Raw genomic sequence first — 18,850 nt, 5'->3', positions numbered from 1 at the left:
CACGGGTACTACACTGTTAGACTCCTGCAGAACAGCACGGGTACTACACTGTTAGACTCCTGCAGAACAACACGGGTACTACACTGTTAGACACCTGCAGGACAACACGAGTACTGCACTGTTAGACACCTGCAGGACAACACGGGTATTGCACTGTTAGACTCCTGCAGGACAACACGGGTACTACACTGTTAGACTCCTGCAGATCAACAAGGGTACTGCACTGTTAGACTCCTGCGGAACAACACGGGTACTGCACTGTTAGACTCCTGCAGAACAACACGGGTGCTACACTGTTAGACTCCTGCAGAACAGCACGGGTACTACACTGTTAGACTCCTGCAGAACAGCACGGGTACTACACTGTTAGACTCCTGCAGAACAACACGGGTACTACACTGTTAGACACCTGCAGGACAACACGAGTACTGCACTGTTAGACTCCTGCAGGACAACATGGGTACTGCACTGTTAGACTCCTGCAGGACAACAAGGGTACTGCACTGTTAGACTCCTGCAGAACAACATGGGTACTGCACTGTTAGACTCCTGCAGAACAACACGGGTACTGCACTGTTAGACTCCTGCAGGACAACACGGGTACTGCACTGTTAGACTCCTGCAGATCAACAAGGGTACTACACTGTTAGACTCCTGCAGAACAACAAGGGTACTACACTGTTAGACTCCTGCAGGACAACAGAGGTACTACACTGTTAGACTCCTGCAGAACAACATGGGTACTGCACTGTTAGACTCCTGCAGAACAACACGGGTACTGCACTGTTAGACTCCTGCAGGACAACACGGGTACTGCACTGTTAGACTCCTGCAGATCAACAAGGGTACTACACTGTTAGACTCCTGCAGAACAACAAGGGTACTACACTGTTAGACTCCTGCAGATCAACAAGGGTACTACACTGTTAGACTCCTGCAGAACAACATGGGTACTGCACTGTTAGACTCCTGCAGAACAACACGGGTACTGCACTGTTAGACTCCTGCAGGACTACACGGGTACTGCACTGTTAGACTCCTGCAGGACTACACGGGTACTGCACTGTTAGACTCCTGCAGAACAACATGGGTACTGCACTGTTAGACTCCTGCAGGACTACACGGGTACTACACTGTTAGACTCCTGCAGGACTACACGGGTACTGCACTGTTAGACTCCTGCAGGACAACACGGGTACTACACTGTTAGACTCCTGCAGGACAACAGGGGTACTACACTGTTAGACTCCTGCAGGACTACACGGGTACTGCACTGTTAGACTCCTGCAGGACAACACGGGTACTGCACTGTTAGACACCTGCAGGACTACACGGGTACTGCACTGTTAGACTCCTGCAGGACTACACGGGTACTGCACTGTTAGACACCTGCAGGACTACACGGGTACTGCACTGTTAGACACCTGCAGGACTACACGGGTACTGCACTGTTAGACAGAGCACTGAGGTGTTTTTATCTGAATGAGATGGAGAAAATTTCAGCACTCTCACATAGCTTAAAATTGAGCTTAAGCTCAACATATGGAATATTTTCTGAAACCAGTTACTTATTCTGGACTTTTGGACATTTTGCTGCTTTGATAATCAAATTCTGCATAAAACCTAAACTTAAACCTGTTTTACCTGATTTTATTTTAAAAGACAGATACATATATGACTTACTTAGGATTTTTCTACTAAGTTTTTTTTTTTACTGTACACGGGATATCTGCTCTGTAGGTGGTAGTAGTAATAGTAGTGGTGTTAGACGTAGTAGTAGTGATAAAAATAGCAGTGGCAGTGTGTAAAATGTTTTGAAGAAGCAGATTTCTCACCACCACTTCCTCATTTCTGGTGGCTCTTAAAATGGAGATCAGTCGGAAGTTTCCACGCTTGGCTGCATCATCACCGTCAAACACCTTGAGAAACTGTTTACCTGTGAGACAGAGCACACACACACACACACACACACACACACACACACACACACACACACACACACACACACACACATAAAGATTGGTATCTTTGGGTTCTGTGAGTTTGAACAAAGTTTGGACAAACAACATAAGTTTGTAACGTTTGAGCGACAGGTCAGTGTGAAAGATTCGGTGTGTGAACTGACCGGGGTCTGAAGCAGCCGGCTGACCGTCTTTTGACACCGCAGCGGATGGATCGACGTCATCCGAGTTATCTGATAAAAACACAGTGAGAAAGTCAGTCAGAGAGATAACAGCAGATATTTAAGGCTCGAGAACTTCCTGATGGTTTAGAATCACGATGCAGTAAGTTTAGGACAGAGTTGGGCTTAAAAGCTTTAAAATAGGCGGCTCAAACAATGTGCAGACGGATTTGAAATTGTCAAACTTTGTTATTTTTGGAGAATTTGTGTCAGTTTTAAAGGGCTGGAATTGTGGAAAACAATAAACAAGGAAACATAAGGAAAAGAGAAGAAACATTTTAAATATTGAGTTTAGGAACATCATGAAGTTAAATTGGTTGAGTCACTGCAGTCCTGGCAAAAACTATATCTAATATCTTCTTAATTGTCTTATATAGCCTTGAATATAGTTTTCCTCTCAGTTTCAGTTTGTAAATTCTTGGAAATGGTGTCTTTTCTTTGTGCACTTTGGCCGAGAAATAAAAAACAAACAGCTGCTTTCACTTTCTAATAGTTTTTAAGAGATGAAAAGACTTAAAGGACAAGTTCACAAAAATCACAAAAAAAATACATTTTCCCGCCTGCTCTCTGCTGCATCGAATCATCAACCTCTAAAAATGTATTTGTTGTGGCTTTGAGGTCATCCCCAAAAGAAACTAAAGCTGTGAGTGTGTGAAAAACTTTACAGCAATGTGAAGAAACAATGTTCAACTTATTCTGAAATGATCAACTAACCTCACTGTTGACTTTAAAACAAGAACTGTTTAGATAGTATATTTACTTAAGTCACTCAATGCTACTTTATACTTCCACTCCACTACATTTCAGAAGGAAATATTGTACTTTCTACTCCACTACATTTATGTGACAGCTTTAGTTATTTATCAGATAAAGATTTTACTTGAAGACAAGCTTCTAAATTATGCTGCATTATTTAAGATTAAACCAGCAGTTTAATAGAAGTAAAACTCACAAAAACTTCACAAAAATGCAAAGATGAGAGAAAAAAACATACATTTGGATGCAGTTTCTACTGCATGCTACACAAATGATCATCTCCCAGTCAGATTTATCTTGTGACTCCTGAAGATCAAATAACTACAAATTACTGCTTATGCACTGATTCACCAGTATTAATAATGTACTTTATTAGATGTATTTGATGTAGTCGCAGCCTCATTTCCTGTTACTTTTAGTACCTCAAGTAAATTTACCTGGTCGCACTTGTGTACTTTTACTTTTCATGCAGGACTTTTACTTGTAATGGAGTATTTTTACATTTACTTAAGAAAAGGATCTGAGTACTTCTTCCACGGCTGGAATCAACAGATATTACACATCAAGCGGGACAGACACAGTCACCGTTATCAACATCACGATTTTGTGAAAAACATCCTTTAGTTTCACAGCTCAGATCAGAGAGAAGCGTCAGGAAATGAAACGAGTGTTTCTGCTTCACACACAGTTTGTGTGAGCAGCAGCAGAGAGGATGTGGTCTGGAGGTGTGTGTGTGTGTGTGTGTGCGTGCGTGTGTGTGTGTGCATGTGTACCCAGGTCTTGGCTGCAGCTCTCGGTGATGCGGTAACAGTGCATCTTGCTGAAGTTTCTGGAGTCGAGGCGGACGCAGGCCGGATGCAGCAGCATGCAGCGCAGACGTCCCATAGTGCACTCTGGTGGCACGCTGAGGTAACACGACACGTGGCTCTGCAGAGACGACACAGACAGCATGAAGAAATATCAAAAACACACACACACAATGACATTTTTTTTGAGGCTGGTATTGATATTTGAGAGTTTATTTATCAGCTGACAAGCCAAAATTCTACTGTTAAAATTTCCTGCACAGATTTATCTAAAGCTGTTGATGAAACCAAATAATCTCATCTCTATTTGCAAGTAATCAAATTTAAAAGCAGGTGACACAGTGACTCTGAAGGTGCATTAAAGGACAGTTCACACTTTTTCCAGTGTGTCTTAAACCAACAGTCAGGAGTCTAAAGGAACATTAAAGCTGTGTTTCTTGCTGTAATCATTCGTCCTGTTCATACTGACCATTAGAAGATCCCTTCATAATGACCTTACAATGGAAGTGATGGGGGACAAAAATGTATTTAAAAGTTTATCTGAAGCTAATATGAAGCTTCAGCGTCCAAATGAGTCAAATCAAGTAGATATCTTTCAACGTTACAGTCTTTTTAGTGCCAAAGTTCCTCTTTTTGTTACTATACTTCCACCTGCAGCTCTTCCCAAAGAGGGAATTTGATGCTAAAAAGACTGTAAATGTGTCAGATATCCACTTGATATGACTAACTCAGACTGATGAAGCTGAATAGAAGCTTCACACAGACTTTGAAATGACTGTGTGGACACACTGTGTGTTTTGGCCTCCATCACAATGATTACAGACACCTGACTGCTGGTTTAACACACTGACTGAACTCGTCCTTTACTACCAGCCTCCGCTGTAGGATCGTCACGTGGAGCTGTGTGGTTGTGGTTCTCAGCTGGTTCTTACCGTGATGCCGCACCACTCACACCTCATCCCCGCCAGGACGTCAGATGAACCACGGGAACGCCGACAAACCTCACACCTCGCCGCCGACGCTAGGTTATCCTCCCTCCAGTGGTGGTGGAACGTATCCTGCAACGACACAAAGTAGATCCTGTTCAGGCTTATTCATATAAGTAGATTTCTGCCACATTAAACACTGTGGATGAACTGTGTGTGTCGCCATAAGTCCACCACATGAAGATGGAGGGAAGAGACAGGAAGCCGCGGGACGAGGGCCGTCACGCCTGATTCACAGATCAATGACTGAACGAATATATCGGCTGAATTTTGATGACCGCTTCCTGTCAGCTATCGAGCTATTAGTCCATCTCTGACGTCTGCTGCTGGTTTCCTGTTGATGGCCGAACTGGTTTTCAGCTCCATGCTATTGATTTTAATCAACAGCTATGTGTGACCGATCAATCCACACACACACATTCAAACCTCTTCATTCACTCTACTCCACTTGTTCTCACAAGAAGTCTTTGATTAAAGAGTGTGTGACGGCGGCAGGTGTCGGGCGATCAGTCAGACTGAACTCTGATCAATAACACTCAATCAGGTTAGTCATTAATCTGACACCAACACACACACACACACACACACACACAGTGTCCAGTCAGCTCCAGTTCCTACTGTAGATCACTGTTACTAGTAGAAACCCTGACAGTGACACTGTGTCTAAACGCCCACACACTGTTTATAATCCAGTTTGATCTGTGCAGACGTTGTTCGCTGTCGTCTAATCGTTTGTTTTGTGCTGTGCAAATGTTTTAATCACTTTAGATGTTTAGATTCTTTTCCATAAAGCAGCAGCAGCATCAGTGAGGCGTCTGATCGTCTGCAGCCGGAGTCATAATGAACTATCATCAGTGTCTGATCTCCACATCATGGAGTCAGTCTGGGATTAACACGAAGAGACAGAAGCAGCAGAAGAAGAACTGTGGCGACTTCTGCGAGATGCTGCCGAGAACCTGAAACACTGAGAACTGCTGCTGCTTTAAAGACAACAAATGTTGATTTACTTTAACTTCCTGCTGTTTACTTAAGTACGATGTTGAGGTTCTTGTACTTTACTTGAGTATTTCCATGTGATGCTACTTTATACCTTCTACTCCACTACATTTATTTGACAGCTTTAGTTACTTTTCAGATGCAGATTTGACACAATGGATAATATAACAAGCTTTTAAAGATGAAACCAGCCTCTCTGCCGTCTTCATATATGCGACAGACGTCAGAGTCTCGCTTATCACCAGAACATCAGCTTCTCTCCAATAAGAAGCAGAACATGTGACCATATGATCGTTAAGTCATTTTATTCCTAAACACTGTATGTGCTGTTTTTAGTGATAACAACCATTTCTGAGCTGTATCAAATGTTTTTTATTGATTATTTAGATATAATGTGGGAACTTGCTATTATTGCCTTTACCTTTAAAAGGACTTTATCACGCTATTGTTTTGCATTATGATGTAATGTTTACGTGTGTGGACAACAGAAAGAGTAGTTGCTACCTTGGTATTGGCTAACGGGGATCCAAATAAATAAATAAATAAAAATAAATAAAATGACATCATGTTTAGGGAGGTGAGGAACTGAATTTTCAAATCCAAGCAGACAGAAATAAGCTAATCCTGAGCAGAAAAAGCAGTTTGTTTGTTTTTTTTTTTTACACACAATATGTGTATTGTTGAAAAAAATCACCATCATACACCAACAACAGACATCTGTGATCATGTGTACAGTGTAAAAAAAACAACAACAACAACAACATCTTAGTGTGTAGTTACTCATTAAACATCTACAGTTGTAACTCAGTCTATACCTTCAGTTTCAGAACACGTCAGGACTCACCTGCTCCAGAGTCCCGTCCAGGTGACAACTGCGACAGTCGGCGCAGCTGAAGACGGCGCAGTCAGTGTGGACCTGCAGCTCACACACTGACACACACACACACACACACACACACACACACACACACACACACACACACACACACACACACACACACACACACACACACGTTATGGCCAGTTATTTACTGTGACTCATAACTAAAAACCCACCGCCGCAGTAGCTGTCAGACAGGAACGTAACGTCTTATATTACACTGCTGTTATATCGCTGACATGTAATCTGACTCACAGCTTGTGTCTGGAATGTGAGGTCAGAGGTCACAGGTTCAGCCACAAGTCACAACAAACATCTGCTCAGGAACTTAACAGCCTGTACGGCACAATTTTACACATTTCAGCATCTCATTATAGATAAAACTTGACTTCTGTACACTGAGTATGTTATTAATAAAACCTTCTAGTTTCATTTTAGTTTACAGTTGAATTATTGAACATAATAACAGCCTGTGAACAATCTAAACGCAGTGATACTTATTTATACTTAAATATAGTAAATAGAAGGTAAAACTAAGTCATTTACTAACTTTATGAGCAGCATTTTTTTGATATTTTCCCTCCTGAGCCCTGCAGGTGTCTGTTCTCTACTTCCTGTCGTCTGTCCGGTCTAAACTCACTGTCACTGCTCCGTTTCCTGCAGGACAGCAGCTGAGCTTCAGTAAAAACACTCAGCGGCAGCAGCTCAACGTCTTTACATGTAAATGAACAAACTTTCAGGAAGTCATAGACTTGTTTGTTTTCAACCGACCAGCTGCTTGTATTTGAATATTTTGAGGCAACAAAAATTACACAGATTAATTTTCCTTTCATCCTTTAAATGTGGTGGATTCACACTGTTGCTAAATGTAAAAACTCAGTTCAGCCGTACACCTGCTCTTTCTTCAATTAATTATTAAACAATACTGTAGATAAGGTGCTCCACTGCAAATAGCATGCAGCTATCGTGCTAATCTCGACCACCCGGCTGTATTTTGTGTTAAGAACATAGATTAACGTGGACAAATGTGTGCAGGTGTTCATGAGATACTGAGAGTTTGATAACTGTGGTTTGATTCTATTCAGTCGTTTTCTCTGCAGGAAAAGCCGACGACGATCCTTCCTGAATCAAAGCATCATCATGTTTTGATTCAGAGAGGAGGCTCTACGATGAAATTAGATTTTATCCATTTTAAATAGTAAATTAAATTGTGGTCGATGTTTATTTTGCAGCGGGCCGCCATGAATAAATGACTGTATGTGGGAAACCCTGGATTAAAATGAAATGGATTAAGAGAACGCTGAGCTAAAAAGGTCTTAAAATATCTTTTAAAGGTGTTGCGATGCTCTCAGCTCCTCCGGCAGACTGTTCCTGCAGCGAGGACCACAGACACTAATTGTCGCCTCCCTGTAGTTCTTTGTCCTCACCTGGGGAGCAACTAAAAGGCCGTTCTCAGCTCATTTACACCTTTAACTAACGACGTCTCAGTGCTGCGGCGAGGAACGGAAGCCAGATTGAAACTCTCAAATGAAATTTAGGTAATCATTTAGAGACTTTTACTTAAAAAAGAAAGGTTCAGATTACTTTTCTTCACACTAGCAGTTCTAGACAAGTAAACAGTCTTAAAGAAGGTGTTGGGATGTGGCAACGCGAGCAGGTGGAGGGTTTTAGTTGCTTTACTTCATTCCTGAGCATTTCTTCATCAACACCAGCAAAATCATTCATAGCAGTCTCAGACAGAGGGAAAGAGTCTAAAGACAGGAGCTGACACACATTCTGTACAACAAGGTTTACAAAGCATGTGCTGATTTCATTCTTCTGCCGTTTCTCTACTACTATTTTTTTGTGTAACAGAGAAAAGCAGGAACATGTTGAAACTGTAAAAAAATATCTGATAATGATCAGTTGTGCAAGAAAATCTTTCACAACTAATCAACAGAAAACTTTGAACAAATGAGAATTAACCTTACAAGCTGCCAACATGAACTAGAAGTTCACAAAGTGCAGGTTCCCAGTGTTCCCAGTGTGTCTTATAAACCAGCAGTCAGGTGTCCATATGAACAGTGAAAGAGGTTTTTCCTCGCTGTAATTCATACTGGATATTAAAAAGAGCCTTCAAATGTGCTTTCAATGCATTTAAAAGTCTCTGTGAAGCTTATATGAGGCTTCATCAGTCTGAGTTAGTCATATCAAGTGGATATCTGACACATTTACAGTCTTTCAAGGTTCTGTTCTTGATGATATTATCCGGAAACACTCCATAAATGTTCATCGCTATGCAGATGATACCCAAATATATTTATCAATAGAGCCAGATGAAACCAATCAGTTAACTAAACTCCTAGCATGCCTTAAGGACATAAAGACCTGGATGACCTGCAATTTTCTGCCACTAAAATCAGACAAAACTGAAGTTATTGTGTTTGGCCCTAAACACCTTAGAAACACATTATCTAATGATATAGCTACTCTGGATGGCATTACCCTGGCCTCCAGCACCACTGTAAGGAATCTGGGAGTTATCTTTGATCAGGATATGTCCTTTAACTCCCAAATTTCAAGGACTGCCTTTTTTCAGCTATGTAATATTGCAAAAATCAGGCACATCCTGTCCCAAAAAGATGCAGAAAAACTAGTCCTCACATTTGTTACTTCTAGGCTGGATTATTGCAGTTCCTTATTATCAGGCTGCCCTAAAAAGTCTCTAAAGACTCTCCAGCTGGTCCAGGGTGCAGCTGCACTGACTAAAACTAGAAAAATAGATCACACAGTCGTCATACAGGTACAGTCTTGCTGGCAGCCTCGGAGTTGTTGTATTTTTTTGGTAGCGCTAGGCTAGCAGTGCTAAGCTAGGCTACTCTGGATGGCTTTACCCTGGCCTCCAGCACCACCGTAAAGAATCTGGGTGTTATCTTTGATCAGGATATGTCCTTCAACTCCCACATAAAACAAATTTCAAGGACTGCCTTTTTTCACTTACGTAATATTACCCCCCCCCCCAACCCCTCACTCCCCACCCTCTTCTCTCTCTCTCAACCCGACCGGTCAAAGCAGATGTCCGTCCACCTAGAGTCCGGTTCTGCTTGAGGTTTCTTCCCGTTAAAGGAGAGTTTTTCCTTACCGCTGTCGCCAAGTGCTGCTCAAGGCGGGAATGTGAAAAGTGCCCTGAGATGACTTTTGTTGTGATTTGGTGCTATATAAATAAAATTTCCCCTCTTTGTGTTTCCTCGGACAGTGTTTCCTGTTGAGCTGCGGTGGAAGTATAGTAACAAAAAGAGGGACTTTGCCACTATAGTGTGACATTGTAATAGTGTTTTTTCCTGCGGTGATAATACACTTGATAGTAGATGTTAGTTAAACTGGTCTAACGGGTGACGGTACTGGTCTGACCTTCACAGCGCAGCGCTGTGCTTCCCTCCGTTTGCTTCCTGCAGACGCAGCAGAAACGTTTCTTCTGACCAGCTGGACTGAAGCAGTGAGCCACCGGGACCTGCAGGGGGCAGCACATGTTGACACGTTAGCATGACGACGTTCGGTGAAATAAGATAAAAAAAAACAAAACACTTTCCTTTTGCTAATCTTGAGATGGAAACATGCCGACAGCGACACGTCAGCCACAAAACCACATAAAAGACCCGTTTTTACGTCGTATTAGTTCACATTTAGTCAAACAGTCTCCGATAAAGTCATGTGAATCATCTGTCTGCAGTGTCACATGACGTTCAGACGACTATCACTGATCACTGATTACTGAAGAAAACTTAAACGTGATGATTCTCAGGTTCTGCAGCCTCTTTAATCTCTGGTTTCTAAGTGGATTTATGAGGTTTATTGGAAATCAGAGATAATGAAATAGTCAGGAAGTGAAAGTCGCACTGAATGACATCAATATGTGTTTCATGTCTGTGTTCAGTTATGACTCTGAGAAGGATTTTTGACTCTTCTTCACCTCACGTAGTATCTCTGCCTCACCTTCAGCTCTGAGGAAGTTTTTGTCTTTGTCCTGTTGAATGCTCCTGTCCAGACCAGATCCTGTCATTTCCCCGTGGTTAAAGGGGACATATTCTGCTTTTTTATGATTTTCTCTTATATGTCGGATGTTAAACATGGTCAAAGTTCCCAAACTTGAGGTAAACATATGTAGAAATGCTGCCTGCAAGACAAAAGCGAGGGCTTCAGCTACCCAAAGGCTTTTTAACTTTCTCGATGAGATGATGTCAGCTTGTCACAAGCCCATAAATGTGTAATCTTTGTGGCTAAGGTGGTTGCTAAGGTGTTTCCATGTGTTGTTCAGCTCCAACATGTACAGAGAGTTGACAAGTTGACATTTGGAGTAAAGAAGGAGAAAAAGAAGTGAAATCCTGCTACTATAGTTTGTTTACGTAGCCTCCGGAGCCGGAGGAAGCTTCCTGAAGCTGACCAATCAGAACGTAGTGGGCTCATCGGGAGGCGGGTCTTAAAGAGACAGGAGCTAAAACGGCCTGTTTCAGACAGAGGCTGAACTGAGGGGCTGCATAAAGGACCAGTAGAAGATAAATAAGGAGTTTTTAACTGGAAATCATACAAAGATATTCCAGTAGAGCCCCAGAATATAAATATAGAGCTGGAAATGTGATAAATATGTCACTTTTAAAATGCCATCCTGAACCATGAATACATCACTGAGGTGCACAAAGAGTATTTCATTCCCTTTGTGATGTTCATCCTGCCTGAATGAGGCTTAAAACTGACAAAATGACGATTTAAATCAATAACTATCAGATCAAAAAATAAGTTGACAAGAGTTGACATTTGATGTCAGTTTGAAGCACTTGAAAGTTTTTGATTCTCGCTGTTACGGACACAGCAGATAACAGATTTATCAATCACATGGTTCATTTGCTTTGTGGTAATTAATCATAGCAGCTGGAGCCCTGATCAGTAAACAATTCCCTGAGTGTCACGTTCCCAACAGAAATCCTGTTTATTATAACGTCTTGATGCAGGAATTTTCCCAGATAACAGGTGAGGAAAAAAAAAAAATACCTGGAAGATAAGTCAACTCATTCCATTCCTGCCTGTCTATGTTTATCGCTGGTGTATTGATCAATGCAGTTTGTCAGGCTCTGTGATCAGTGCTGTGCTGATCAATAAACATCATGTCGGGGTTGTGCAGAGTTTCACTGATGCAGCAGCAGCAGCAGCAGCTGTTTGTTACTCACCCGGACCAGAGACGGAGCCATGGAGGAACAAGCCGAACGCAGCGTCTTCAGGCATTTCTCATGACACATGAAGTTACACACTGAGGAGGAGACAGAGAACAGACCCATCAGCAAGGCATCGACACCGTCAGGGGGTGGAGGTTCAAATCCCTACAGACCCGAAAACCCAACTGGCACACAGCTGCTCTCTGACTTCAAAAACACATTTTAAAAAACTTTCTCAAGACATCTTTTTGCTCAGCGTTTCCCACAAGAGGAACTGCTGCTGATCAGATGTCAACAGTCACCTCATCACTAACTTCTGCTAAAGTTAAAGCCACGTTTTACTAGAGCTGCGATGAGCAACCAGTCAGCTGCCAACTATTAAACTGATGCATCATTTTGAGTCATTCTTTAAGAAAAAACATCCAAATTCTCTGATTCCAGCTTCTTAAATGTGAATATTTCCTGGTTTCTTTAGTCTCTGTGACGGTAAACTGAACATCTAAAATAATCTAAGACATTAGAGGACGTCGTCTTGGACTTTGGGAAACACTGATCCATATATTTCACCGTTTATGGACCAAACAACTAATCAGCAACTTAATCAGTAATGAAAATAATCATTAGTTGTAGCCATACACTTACTGTAATTGCTCTAAATTGAGTTGCTAAAAAAACGTAATAACTTAAGTATTATTATTGCAACATAAAATGACATACTCCACGATAAAAGAGATCATCCATATTGCCCACTCCTAATACATAATGAACTTTATTATTCTTAAAGAAATCTACTTTTTTCCTGGTGCAGGAAGTGCAGCACCTCTCACTCTTCTTCTATTATAACACCCTGTGAATACCGAGAAGTCACACATATCAACACTTGATCTCCTCTCAACCCTGCTATTTAAAGAATGTCTTCGTTCTCATCTAAACAAAAGGAGGAAACACTGCAGAGTTCAGATTAAATGACCTGATGAATTCAGGGTTTCCCAACACAGAAACTCGTCTTAATAAAGAACTATAATACTATGAGACACCACATGAAAAAAAACAACCCAGAGAGAGAGTGTGGGCTAAATGAAGGTGTGGATGCGTCTCTGCCTCGCCCGCCCTGCCTGCGTCGCTCAACTGACATTTAGTTTGTGGTGTTTTTGTCTGTTCTGTCACACTATGGTAAACCACATGCTCACTCCGGCCAGTTTCACTCTCTGAGCTCATCAACAAACGCTCTGCAGTCAAACACTTTTGTGTCTGTTTCAGCTCAGCATCATCATCATCATCATCATCTCAAAAAAAAAACTCTTGGACAGAGGAGATCAGTCAGGTTTTTCCTGTCCAGGAGCTCCAAACACGCCGTCATCATTACGCCTGTTATTCAGTCACAGTGACTCAGCAATGACTCGGCCGGCTGCTGAGACTTCAGACGTTTTAGTGTTTTATTCAATTCACACAATGTTATTTGACAGCAGTGTTGATAATTTATGAATTTCTACTCTTTTATCATGCAAAAAGTGCCGTGTCATTCTCTGGCTGCAGCTTCTCTTCTTGTGTTTTATATCATCATAAACTAAATATCTTTGAGTTTTAGATGGTTAGACGTCACCTTGGACTCAGGAAAACTGTGATAATGTGTAATAATAATACATTTTGTTTATCGAGCAGTCAAGATGCTTTAAAGGATCCTAAACTACAAAAAAAACCACACTAGAAGCACGAGGAAGCACAGGACATCGGACAAATAATCTACAATGAAATATTTATTATTTGCAGACCTACAAGACTGAATCTACAAAACACTTGAAGTCAACAAACATCCCCCACAACCCTCTGCTCTGGCTGCATGGTCAACCACCAGTGCGGTTTTTGTTCCATTTAGCAGCAGCAGCAGCAGCAGTTTCCTACAGATACAATCAAACTCAACTTATATTTAAAACTTTAAAAGACAGTTTGAGGAACAAGAAGACTCTTTATCATGTCTACAGCCTCACACAAAAATACCACTGAGGCTGATGGAAAAATCATTAGTTTTGCAGGTGTTTGGTCGTAAACTAAAGTATTAAAACTAAAGACATTTTTTACCAGATGAAACTTCATGTCTCCACCAGAGCTGCAACAACTGGTCCATTAAACGATTAGTCGACTGTCAGGAAATTAATCTGCAACTATTTTCATTTATTTTCATATTTTCACCATTTTCTGACATTTTATAGACTCAACAACTAATTGACATTGATAATGATAATAATCCTTAGCTGCAGCTCTACTCTGAACCAAATTTCACAGCAATCCATCCAATAGTTGTTGAGATATTTCAATAAAGAACTGAAAACCTCAGGGTGGCACTAGATGGAAAGTCAGAGGATCATTAAAGTCTCTGGAAATGTGGCTTGAAATCATAAAAATGCATATATGATATCAGAGTTGAGTGTCTCGTTAAGCATCCACAAAAATCTGAATGAAAATAAACATTTATAACTATTAGAAAATTTAGCTCAAAAACAGCTCATTTGGCTGCTCGAACCATTTCTCAGGACTGTGTGGGCGTGTCCAGATCACATTTGATTGACAGCTCACTTTCAGCTCAAGTAGTTTTATTTTCTATTCATTCACTAAAACGTTTTGCTGATATGGAATAAAATACCAAATCTATCAAATGGACCCTACTTGGTTGAAAGATTGAATAATCCACTAACTAACAAACTAGGTTAGACCACCTGAAACTGTGTTTTTATTTGACTATACCTCCTGGAGTATGATGCTAATCGTTTTAGCATCTTCCATTCACTTACATGAAACGGTTAGCATTAGCTTTTCTATTCAAAACTTTTGAGCTTATTATGAATTACCCCAGTGGTCTACTGGTTATCTTGACTAATCTGCTAACTAGCAGACTAGAGTAGACCACACATATCTGTTTTTATTCATTTATACCTTCCAGACTACGAAGCTAAGTGTTTTAGCATCTTTCATTCACTTACATGAAACAGTTAGCATTAGCATTACTATGCTGCACTTTTGAGCTACTTATCCACTCAGTGATTAATACAGATCTGGATGGTGTAGCCAAGTCTGCTCGTTAGCTTAACACAGTAACTTTCAAACCATGTCAGGCTAATTTGAATTCTCAATCTATCTAAAAGCAAAGCCACGTCAATCATCTTTCTCTTAAATATGATTGGGCAGGTATTTATTACGTAATAAATTCCCTAGTTTAGCCCCGCCCAACTGCAACCCAATAACAAAGGAAGGGAGAGAAACTTTCTAAACAACTACATAGGCTATGTCAAAAGCTATGTTCTCATAGTTTTTAAGTGTTTACTATATGCACATTAGATCCCGAATTACATGATTAATAGCCAATTATGGATTTGCCTTTCCAGGAGTTGAAGGCGTCACTAGTTTAGTTTTTTAAGAGCCTCGTTACTTCGTCCACACAAAAGTCTTCTTTGACAATTTGTAAAACTTTCTTCAGCAAAAACGCTGTTAAGTTTGTTAGTCAACCTGTCGTGTTTCTTTATGGAGTTGTGAAGTGGAAGCAGCTGCTTTTCCTCATTTTGTTCCCATTTCAAAATGTTCTTTAATCGTTTTCCTCGATGTTACTGAACACAGAAACTCAGGACTCTGCTGGATAATATAACCATTCTACTGGTTCATATTCTGACACCAGTTTCACTTATTTACACTTGACAAATCATGTCATAGAATACTACAATACCCATGAGCCTCGGCCCAGTGACCCCTGAAATAAAAGTGAACTGATTCACTCTGCAGATTGTAAAATAAGTTTTCTCAACACAGTAATCTTTAGCTTCTGTTCGCCGTTAGAGGCACACGAGACAGAATTTTAAGCTCTGTGATTGGCTGTTTCTCTCTGAAATGCACCTTGGGAGTCGTAGTTTATTTCTATCCCAAAATTTTAATGTCTGCAGTCTTGTACCTTCGACTTTTTACAAGACAACCAGATATTTTTTAACTCAGTCGTTCATCTTTTGTAATGATGATTCAAACAGCAGAGTTTCATGAGGATCCAAACTGTAGCAGAGAGAACTGACAGTCACGTAACCACTATTAAGTGTGACGAAGGGCTGCTACTAGTGATTATTTTCATTATCGATTAACCTGCTGATTATTTTCTCAAGTAATCCTTTAGTCTGCAAAACATTAGAAATTGTGAAAAATGTCCATCACACTTTCCTGGAGACCAACGTGTCAGATGTCATCAACTGTCTTGTTTAGTCTGATCAACAGTCTAAAACCTAAAGATGTTCAATTTACTAACATAAGACGAAGAAAATCAGCAAATTCTCACATAGAAGAAGCCATACACTTACTGTAATTGCTCTAAATTGAGTTGCTAAAAAAATGTAATTGTTCAAAGAAGTTTGAACCAGCAAATATTTGGTATTCTGCCTTAAGAGTGATTTAAATAATGAATCATTAATAACCTGTCAGACTTCTTGTTAGTGATGTCACTCTGATGTCACTCTGCTCCCAGATGTGTGATGATTATTACTGATGGAAATGTCAGCCTGGTTGGAATAAACCAGAGCGGCTACGTGCAATGAAATGTGCAGCTGTGGCCTCCAGTTAAATTAATAATAATCGAGTATTATAATAAAAACAGGAAACATTCACAGATGAAGCACTTTGATGACATCACGGGTCTGTTTTAATCCAACTGACGGCTTAAAGAAGAAACATTATGTAATCAGTCGCAGCAGCATTGTTGTTGTTCTGCTGCAGCTTTTAATGCGCCTGCTGCTGTTTGTGTTGAGGAGGAGGAGGAGGAGGATGATGGTCATGTCTCTGCTCACCTCACTCACTCACACACACACACACACACACACACACACACACACTCACTCACTCACTCACTCACTCACTCACTCCCCCACACCCAGCATCCCTGCCAATCTGCTGTTGCCATGCCGACCAGAGGAAGTAAATCACGACTTGACTGCAGCTACAATTGTGCAACAGACATTTTACACCTCCTCTGGCACACTCACACACACACACACATAAGCATGCACACACACACACACACTTTTTCTGCCTGCAGAGGATCCATCACATCATCACATTAACACACACTGAAACACAATCTGAACACACACACACACTGAAACACACACTGAACACACTGAAACACAATCTGAACACACACACACACTGAAACACACACTGAACACACTGAAACACAATCTGAACACACACACACACTGAAACACACACTGAACACAGTGAAACACACACTGAACACACAGTGAACACACAGTGAACACAGTGAAACACACACTGAATACACACTGAACACAGTGAAACACACACTGAACACTGAACACACACTCCGCAATCTGCATCTTTACTTTTTGATTTTTCAAACTGAGCAAACTGGGAACCAGTCACACCTGACAGAACCAGCTCCATGTCTCTGGTGGAGGTTAAATCTGTGCATTATGGTGCAAGTTGAAAAGGCAGCATCACATGACTGGAAGGAGCTGAAGGAGACCCCCAAACACTCCTTGACTGGGTCTCTTGTCATTCATACAGAGCAGGCCAGCCAGGGCTGGAGGTTGTCTTCCTACTGGGAGTACCGGTTTGTGCACTTAGTGCATGCAGGACATGACTTCAACTTTATGCTCTAAATAATTAAAGGTATATTTTACATAATGCATCAGTTATTGCAGTCTTACCTTCACACAGGAAGCCGAGGAACCCCCACATGAAGTCGCTGCAGCTGTGGCAGAAGGTGGGTTTGGTCAGGGTGACTCTCTTGAAGCAGTGGCCCGTTGTGGAGCTCTGGTACTTGTGCCGGAGCCCGGGGGACTGCTGCGCCCTCTTCTTCACCGTCAGAGGGCTCGCAGTCCGGCTGTCAGCGGCGTCAGGGTCCGCCGGTCTGGCCCGGCCGCTGTCGGCCATGTCTTCACACACAAAGTCACGACAGGCGGGAAAGCACACTGGGAAGGGCTCAGATACAGAAAAGCCTGGATCTCTAGAAAATGTTCCACCCCCAGTGGCGACACATCCCACCGGGCCGGACACAGCGGCGCAGCCCGGCGAAAGGGCGCTGTGTTCGGTACGAGTGCTGAGCTTCCTCTGCTTCGGAAGCTAATTACCCAGGTCCTAAAATACAGAGTAGGTCACGACTTTGTGATCCAAACGAGATTAGTTTTCTTCTAAACGTGACGTCGCTAACCCCCGTTGGAGAGTCATCCCACCGGCTGGACCCAGCGGTGCCACCCAGCGGTGCTGCCCGGCGGAGAGGGCGCCGCGGTCGGCGTGTCTCACGGAGCTTCCCGCCTTACAGGCTAGCTAAATATCTAACTCCTGAAGTATTAATCGTGTATTCACCTTCCTAAAACATTGCGCTGGTATATCAGGGAGGTAGTAATGGTCGGGTTTGAAGTCTTCTCGACGTCAGAGAGATCACCCACCACGCCGAGATCAGAGTCCCTCCGCCCGGAGACAGCGGTGCCACCCAGCGGCGCTGCGCGGCGGAGAGGGCGCCGTGCTCGGCGTGATTCCCGGAGCTTCCTGCATGGGAAGCTAGATGAATAAAAGATGAAATGTTGATCCAGTGAAGCTGGATGCTGAGCCTGTCGGTGATGTTATTTTCAGTCAAAGGCTTCAATAACAATCACAGCCGTGAAGCCTAAAACTAGCAGCTCCAGACGTGGGTTAAACACACGAGAACCCGGCTGGGATAGCGTCCAAACCCGCCGCAGGGCTGAAGATAAACGCTAATCAACAAGTGTGAAGTGAGCCGGAGGGGCTGCCCTCATTTTGGGTTTCTTCTTCCTTCTCCGAGGCTGATTCTTCTTCCGCGTCAGTCTCCAACACTGATTTACTCCTCCCTCCCCTTCAACCTCTTCCCTCGCCTCCTCTCCTTCTTCCCTCCCCTTCATCCTCTTCCCTCACCTCCTTTCCTCCCTCCCTCCCCTTCATCTCCTTCCCTCGCCTCCTTTCCTTACCCTCCTTCATCCTCTTCCCTCACCTCTTTTCCTCCCTCCCTCCCCTTCATCTCCTTCTCTCGCCTCCTTTCCTCCCTCCTTCCC

At 42.2% G+C, this 18,850-nt stretch overlaps 1 protein-coding gene across 1 annotated transcript in view; it reads right to left on the bottom strand.

Annotated features, from left to right (window-relative positions):
• Window positions 1-18,625, bottom strand: part of LOC122990052 (diacylglycerol kinase theta) — a 40,198-nt gene extending 21,573 nt beyond the window's left edge. The window contains exons 1-8 of the mRNA XM_044363180.1: window positions 17,489-18,625; window positions 11,808-11,887; window positions 9,997-10,096; window positions 6,571-6,656; window positions 4,677-4,802; window positions 3,712-3,865; window positions 2,126-2,194; window positions 1,836-1,936 (exon numbers count right to left, since the gene is read on the bottom strand). Of these exons, the coding sequence (XP_044219115.1) occupies window positions 1,836-1,936; window positions 2,126-2,194; window positions 3,712-3,865; window positions 4,677-4,802; window positions 6,571-6,656; window positions 9,997-10,096; window positions 11,808-11,887; window positions 17,489-17,714 (942 nt within the window). The 5' untranslated portion in view covers window positions 17,715-18,625. The remainder of the gene's footprint in view (window positions 1-1,835; window positions 1,937-2,125; window positions 2,195-3,711; window positions 3,866-4,676; window positions 4,803-6,570; window positions 6,657-9,996; window positions 10,097-11,807; window positions 11,888-17,488) is intronic.
• Between the last annotated feature and the right edge of the window lie 225 nt (window positions 18,626-18,850).

Source organism: Thunnus albacares, chromosome 10 (genome assembly GCF_914725855.1).
Source record: "Thunnus albacares chromosome 10, fThuAlb1.1, whole genome shotgun sequence".
Lineage (NCBI taxonomy): Eukaryota > Metazoa > Chordata > Actinopteri > Scombriformes > Scombridae > Thunnus > Thunnus albacares.
The sequence above is the reverse complement of the archived record's forward strand: the minus strand, read 5'-3'. Positions and strand labels throughout refer to the sequence as shown.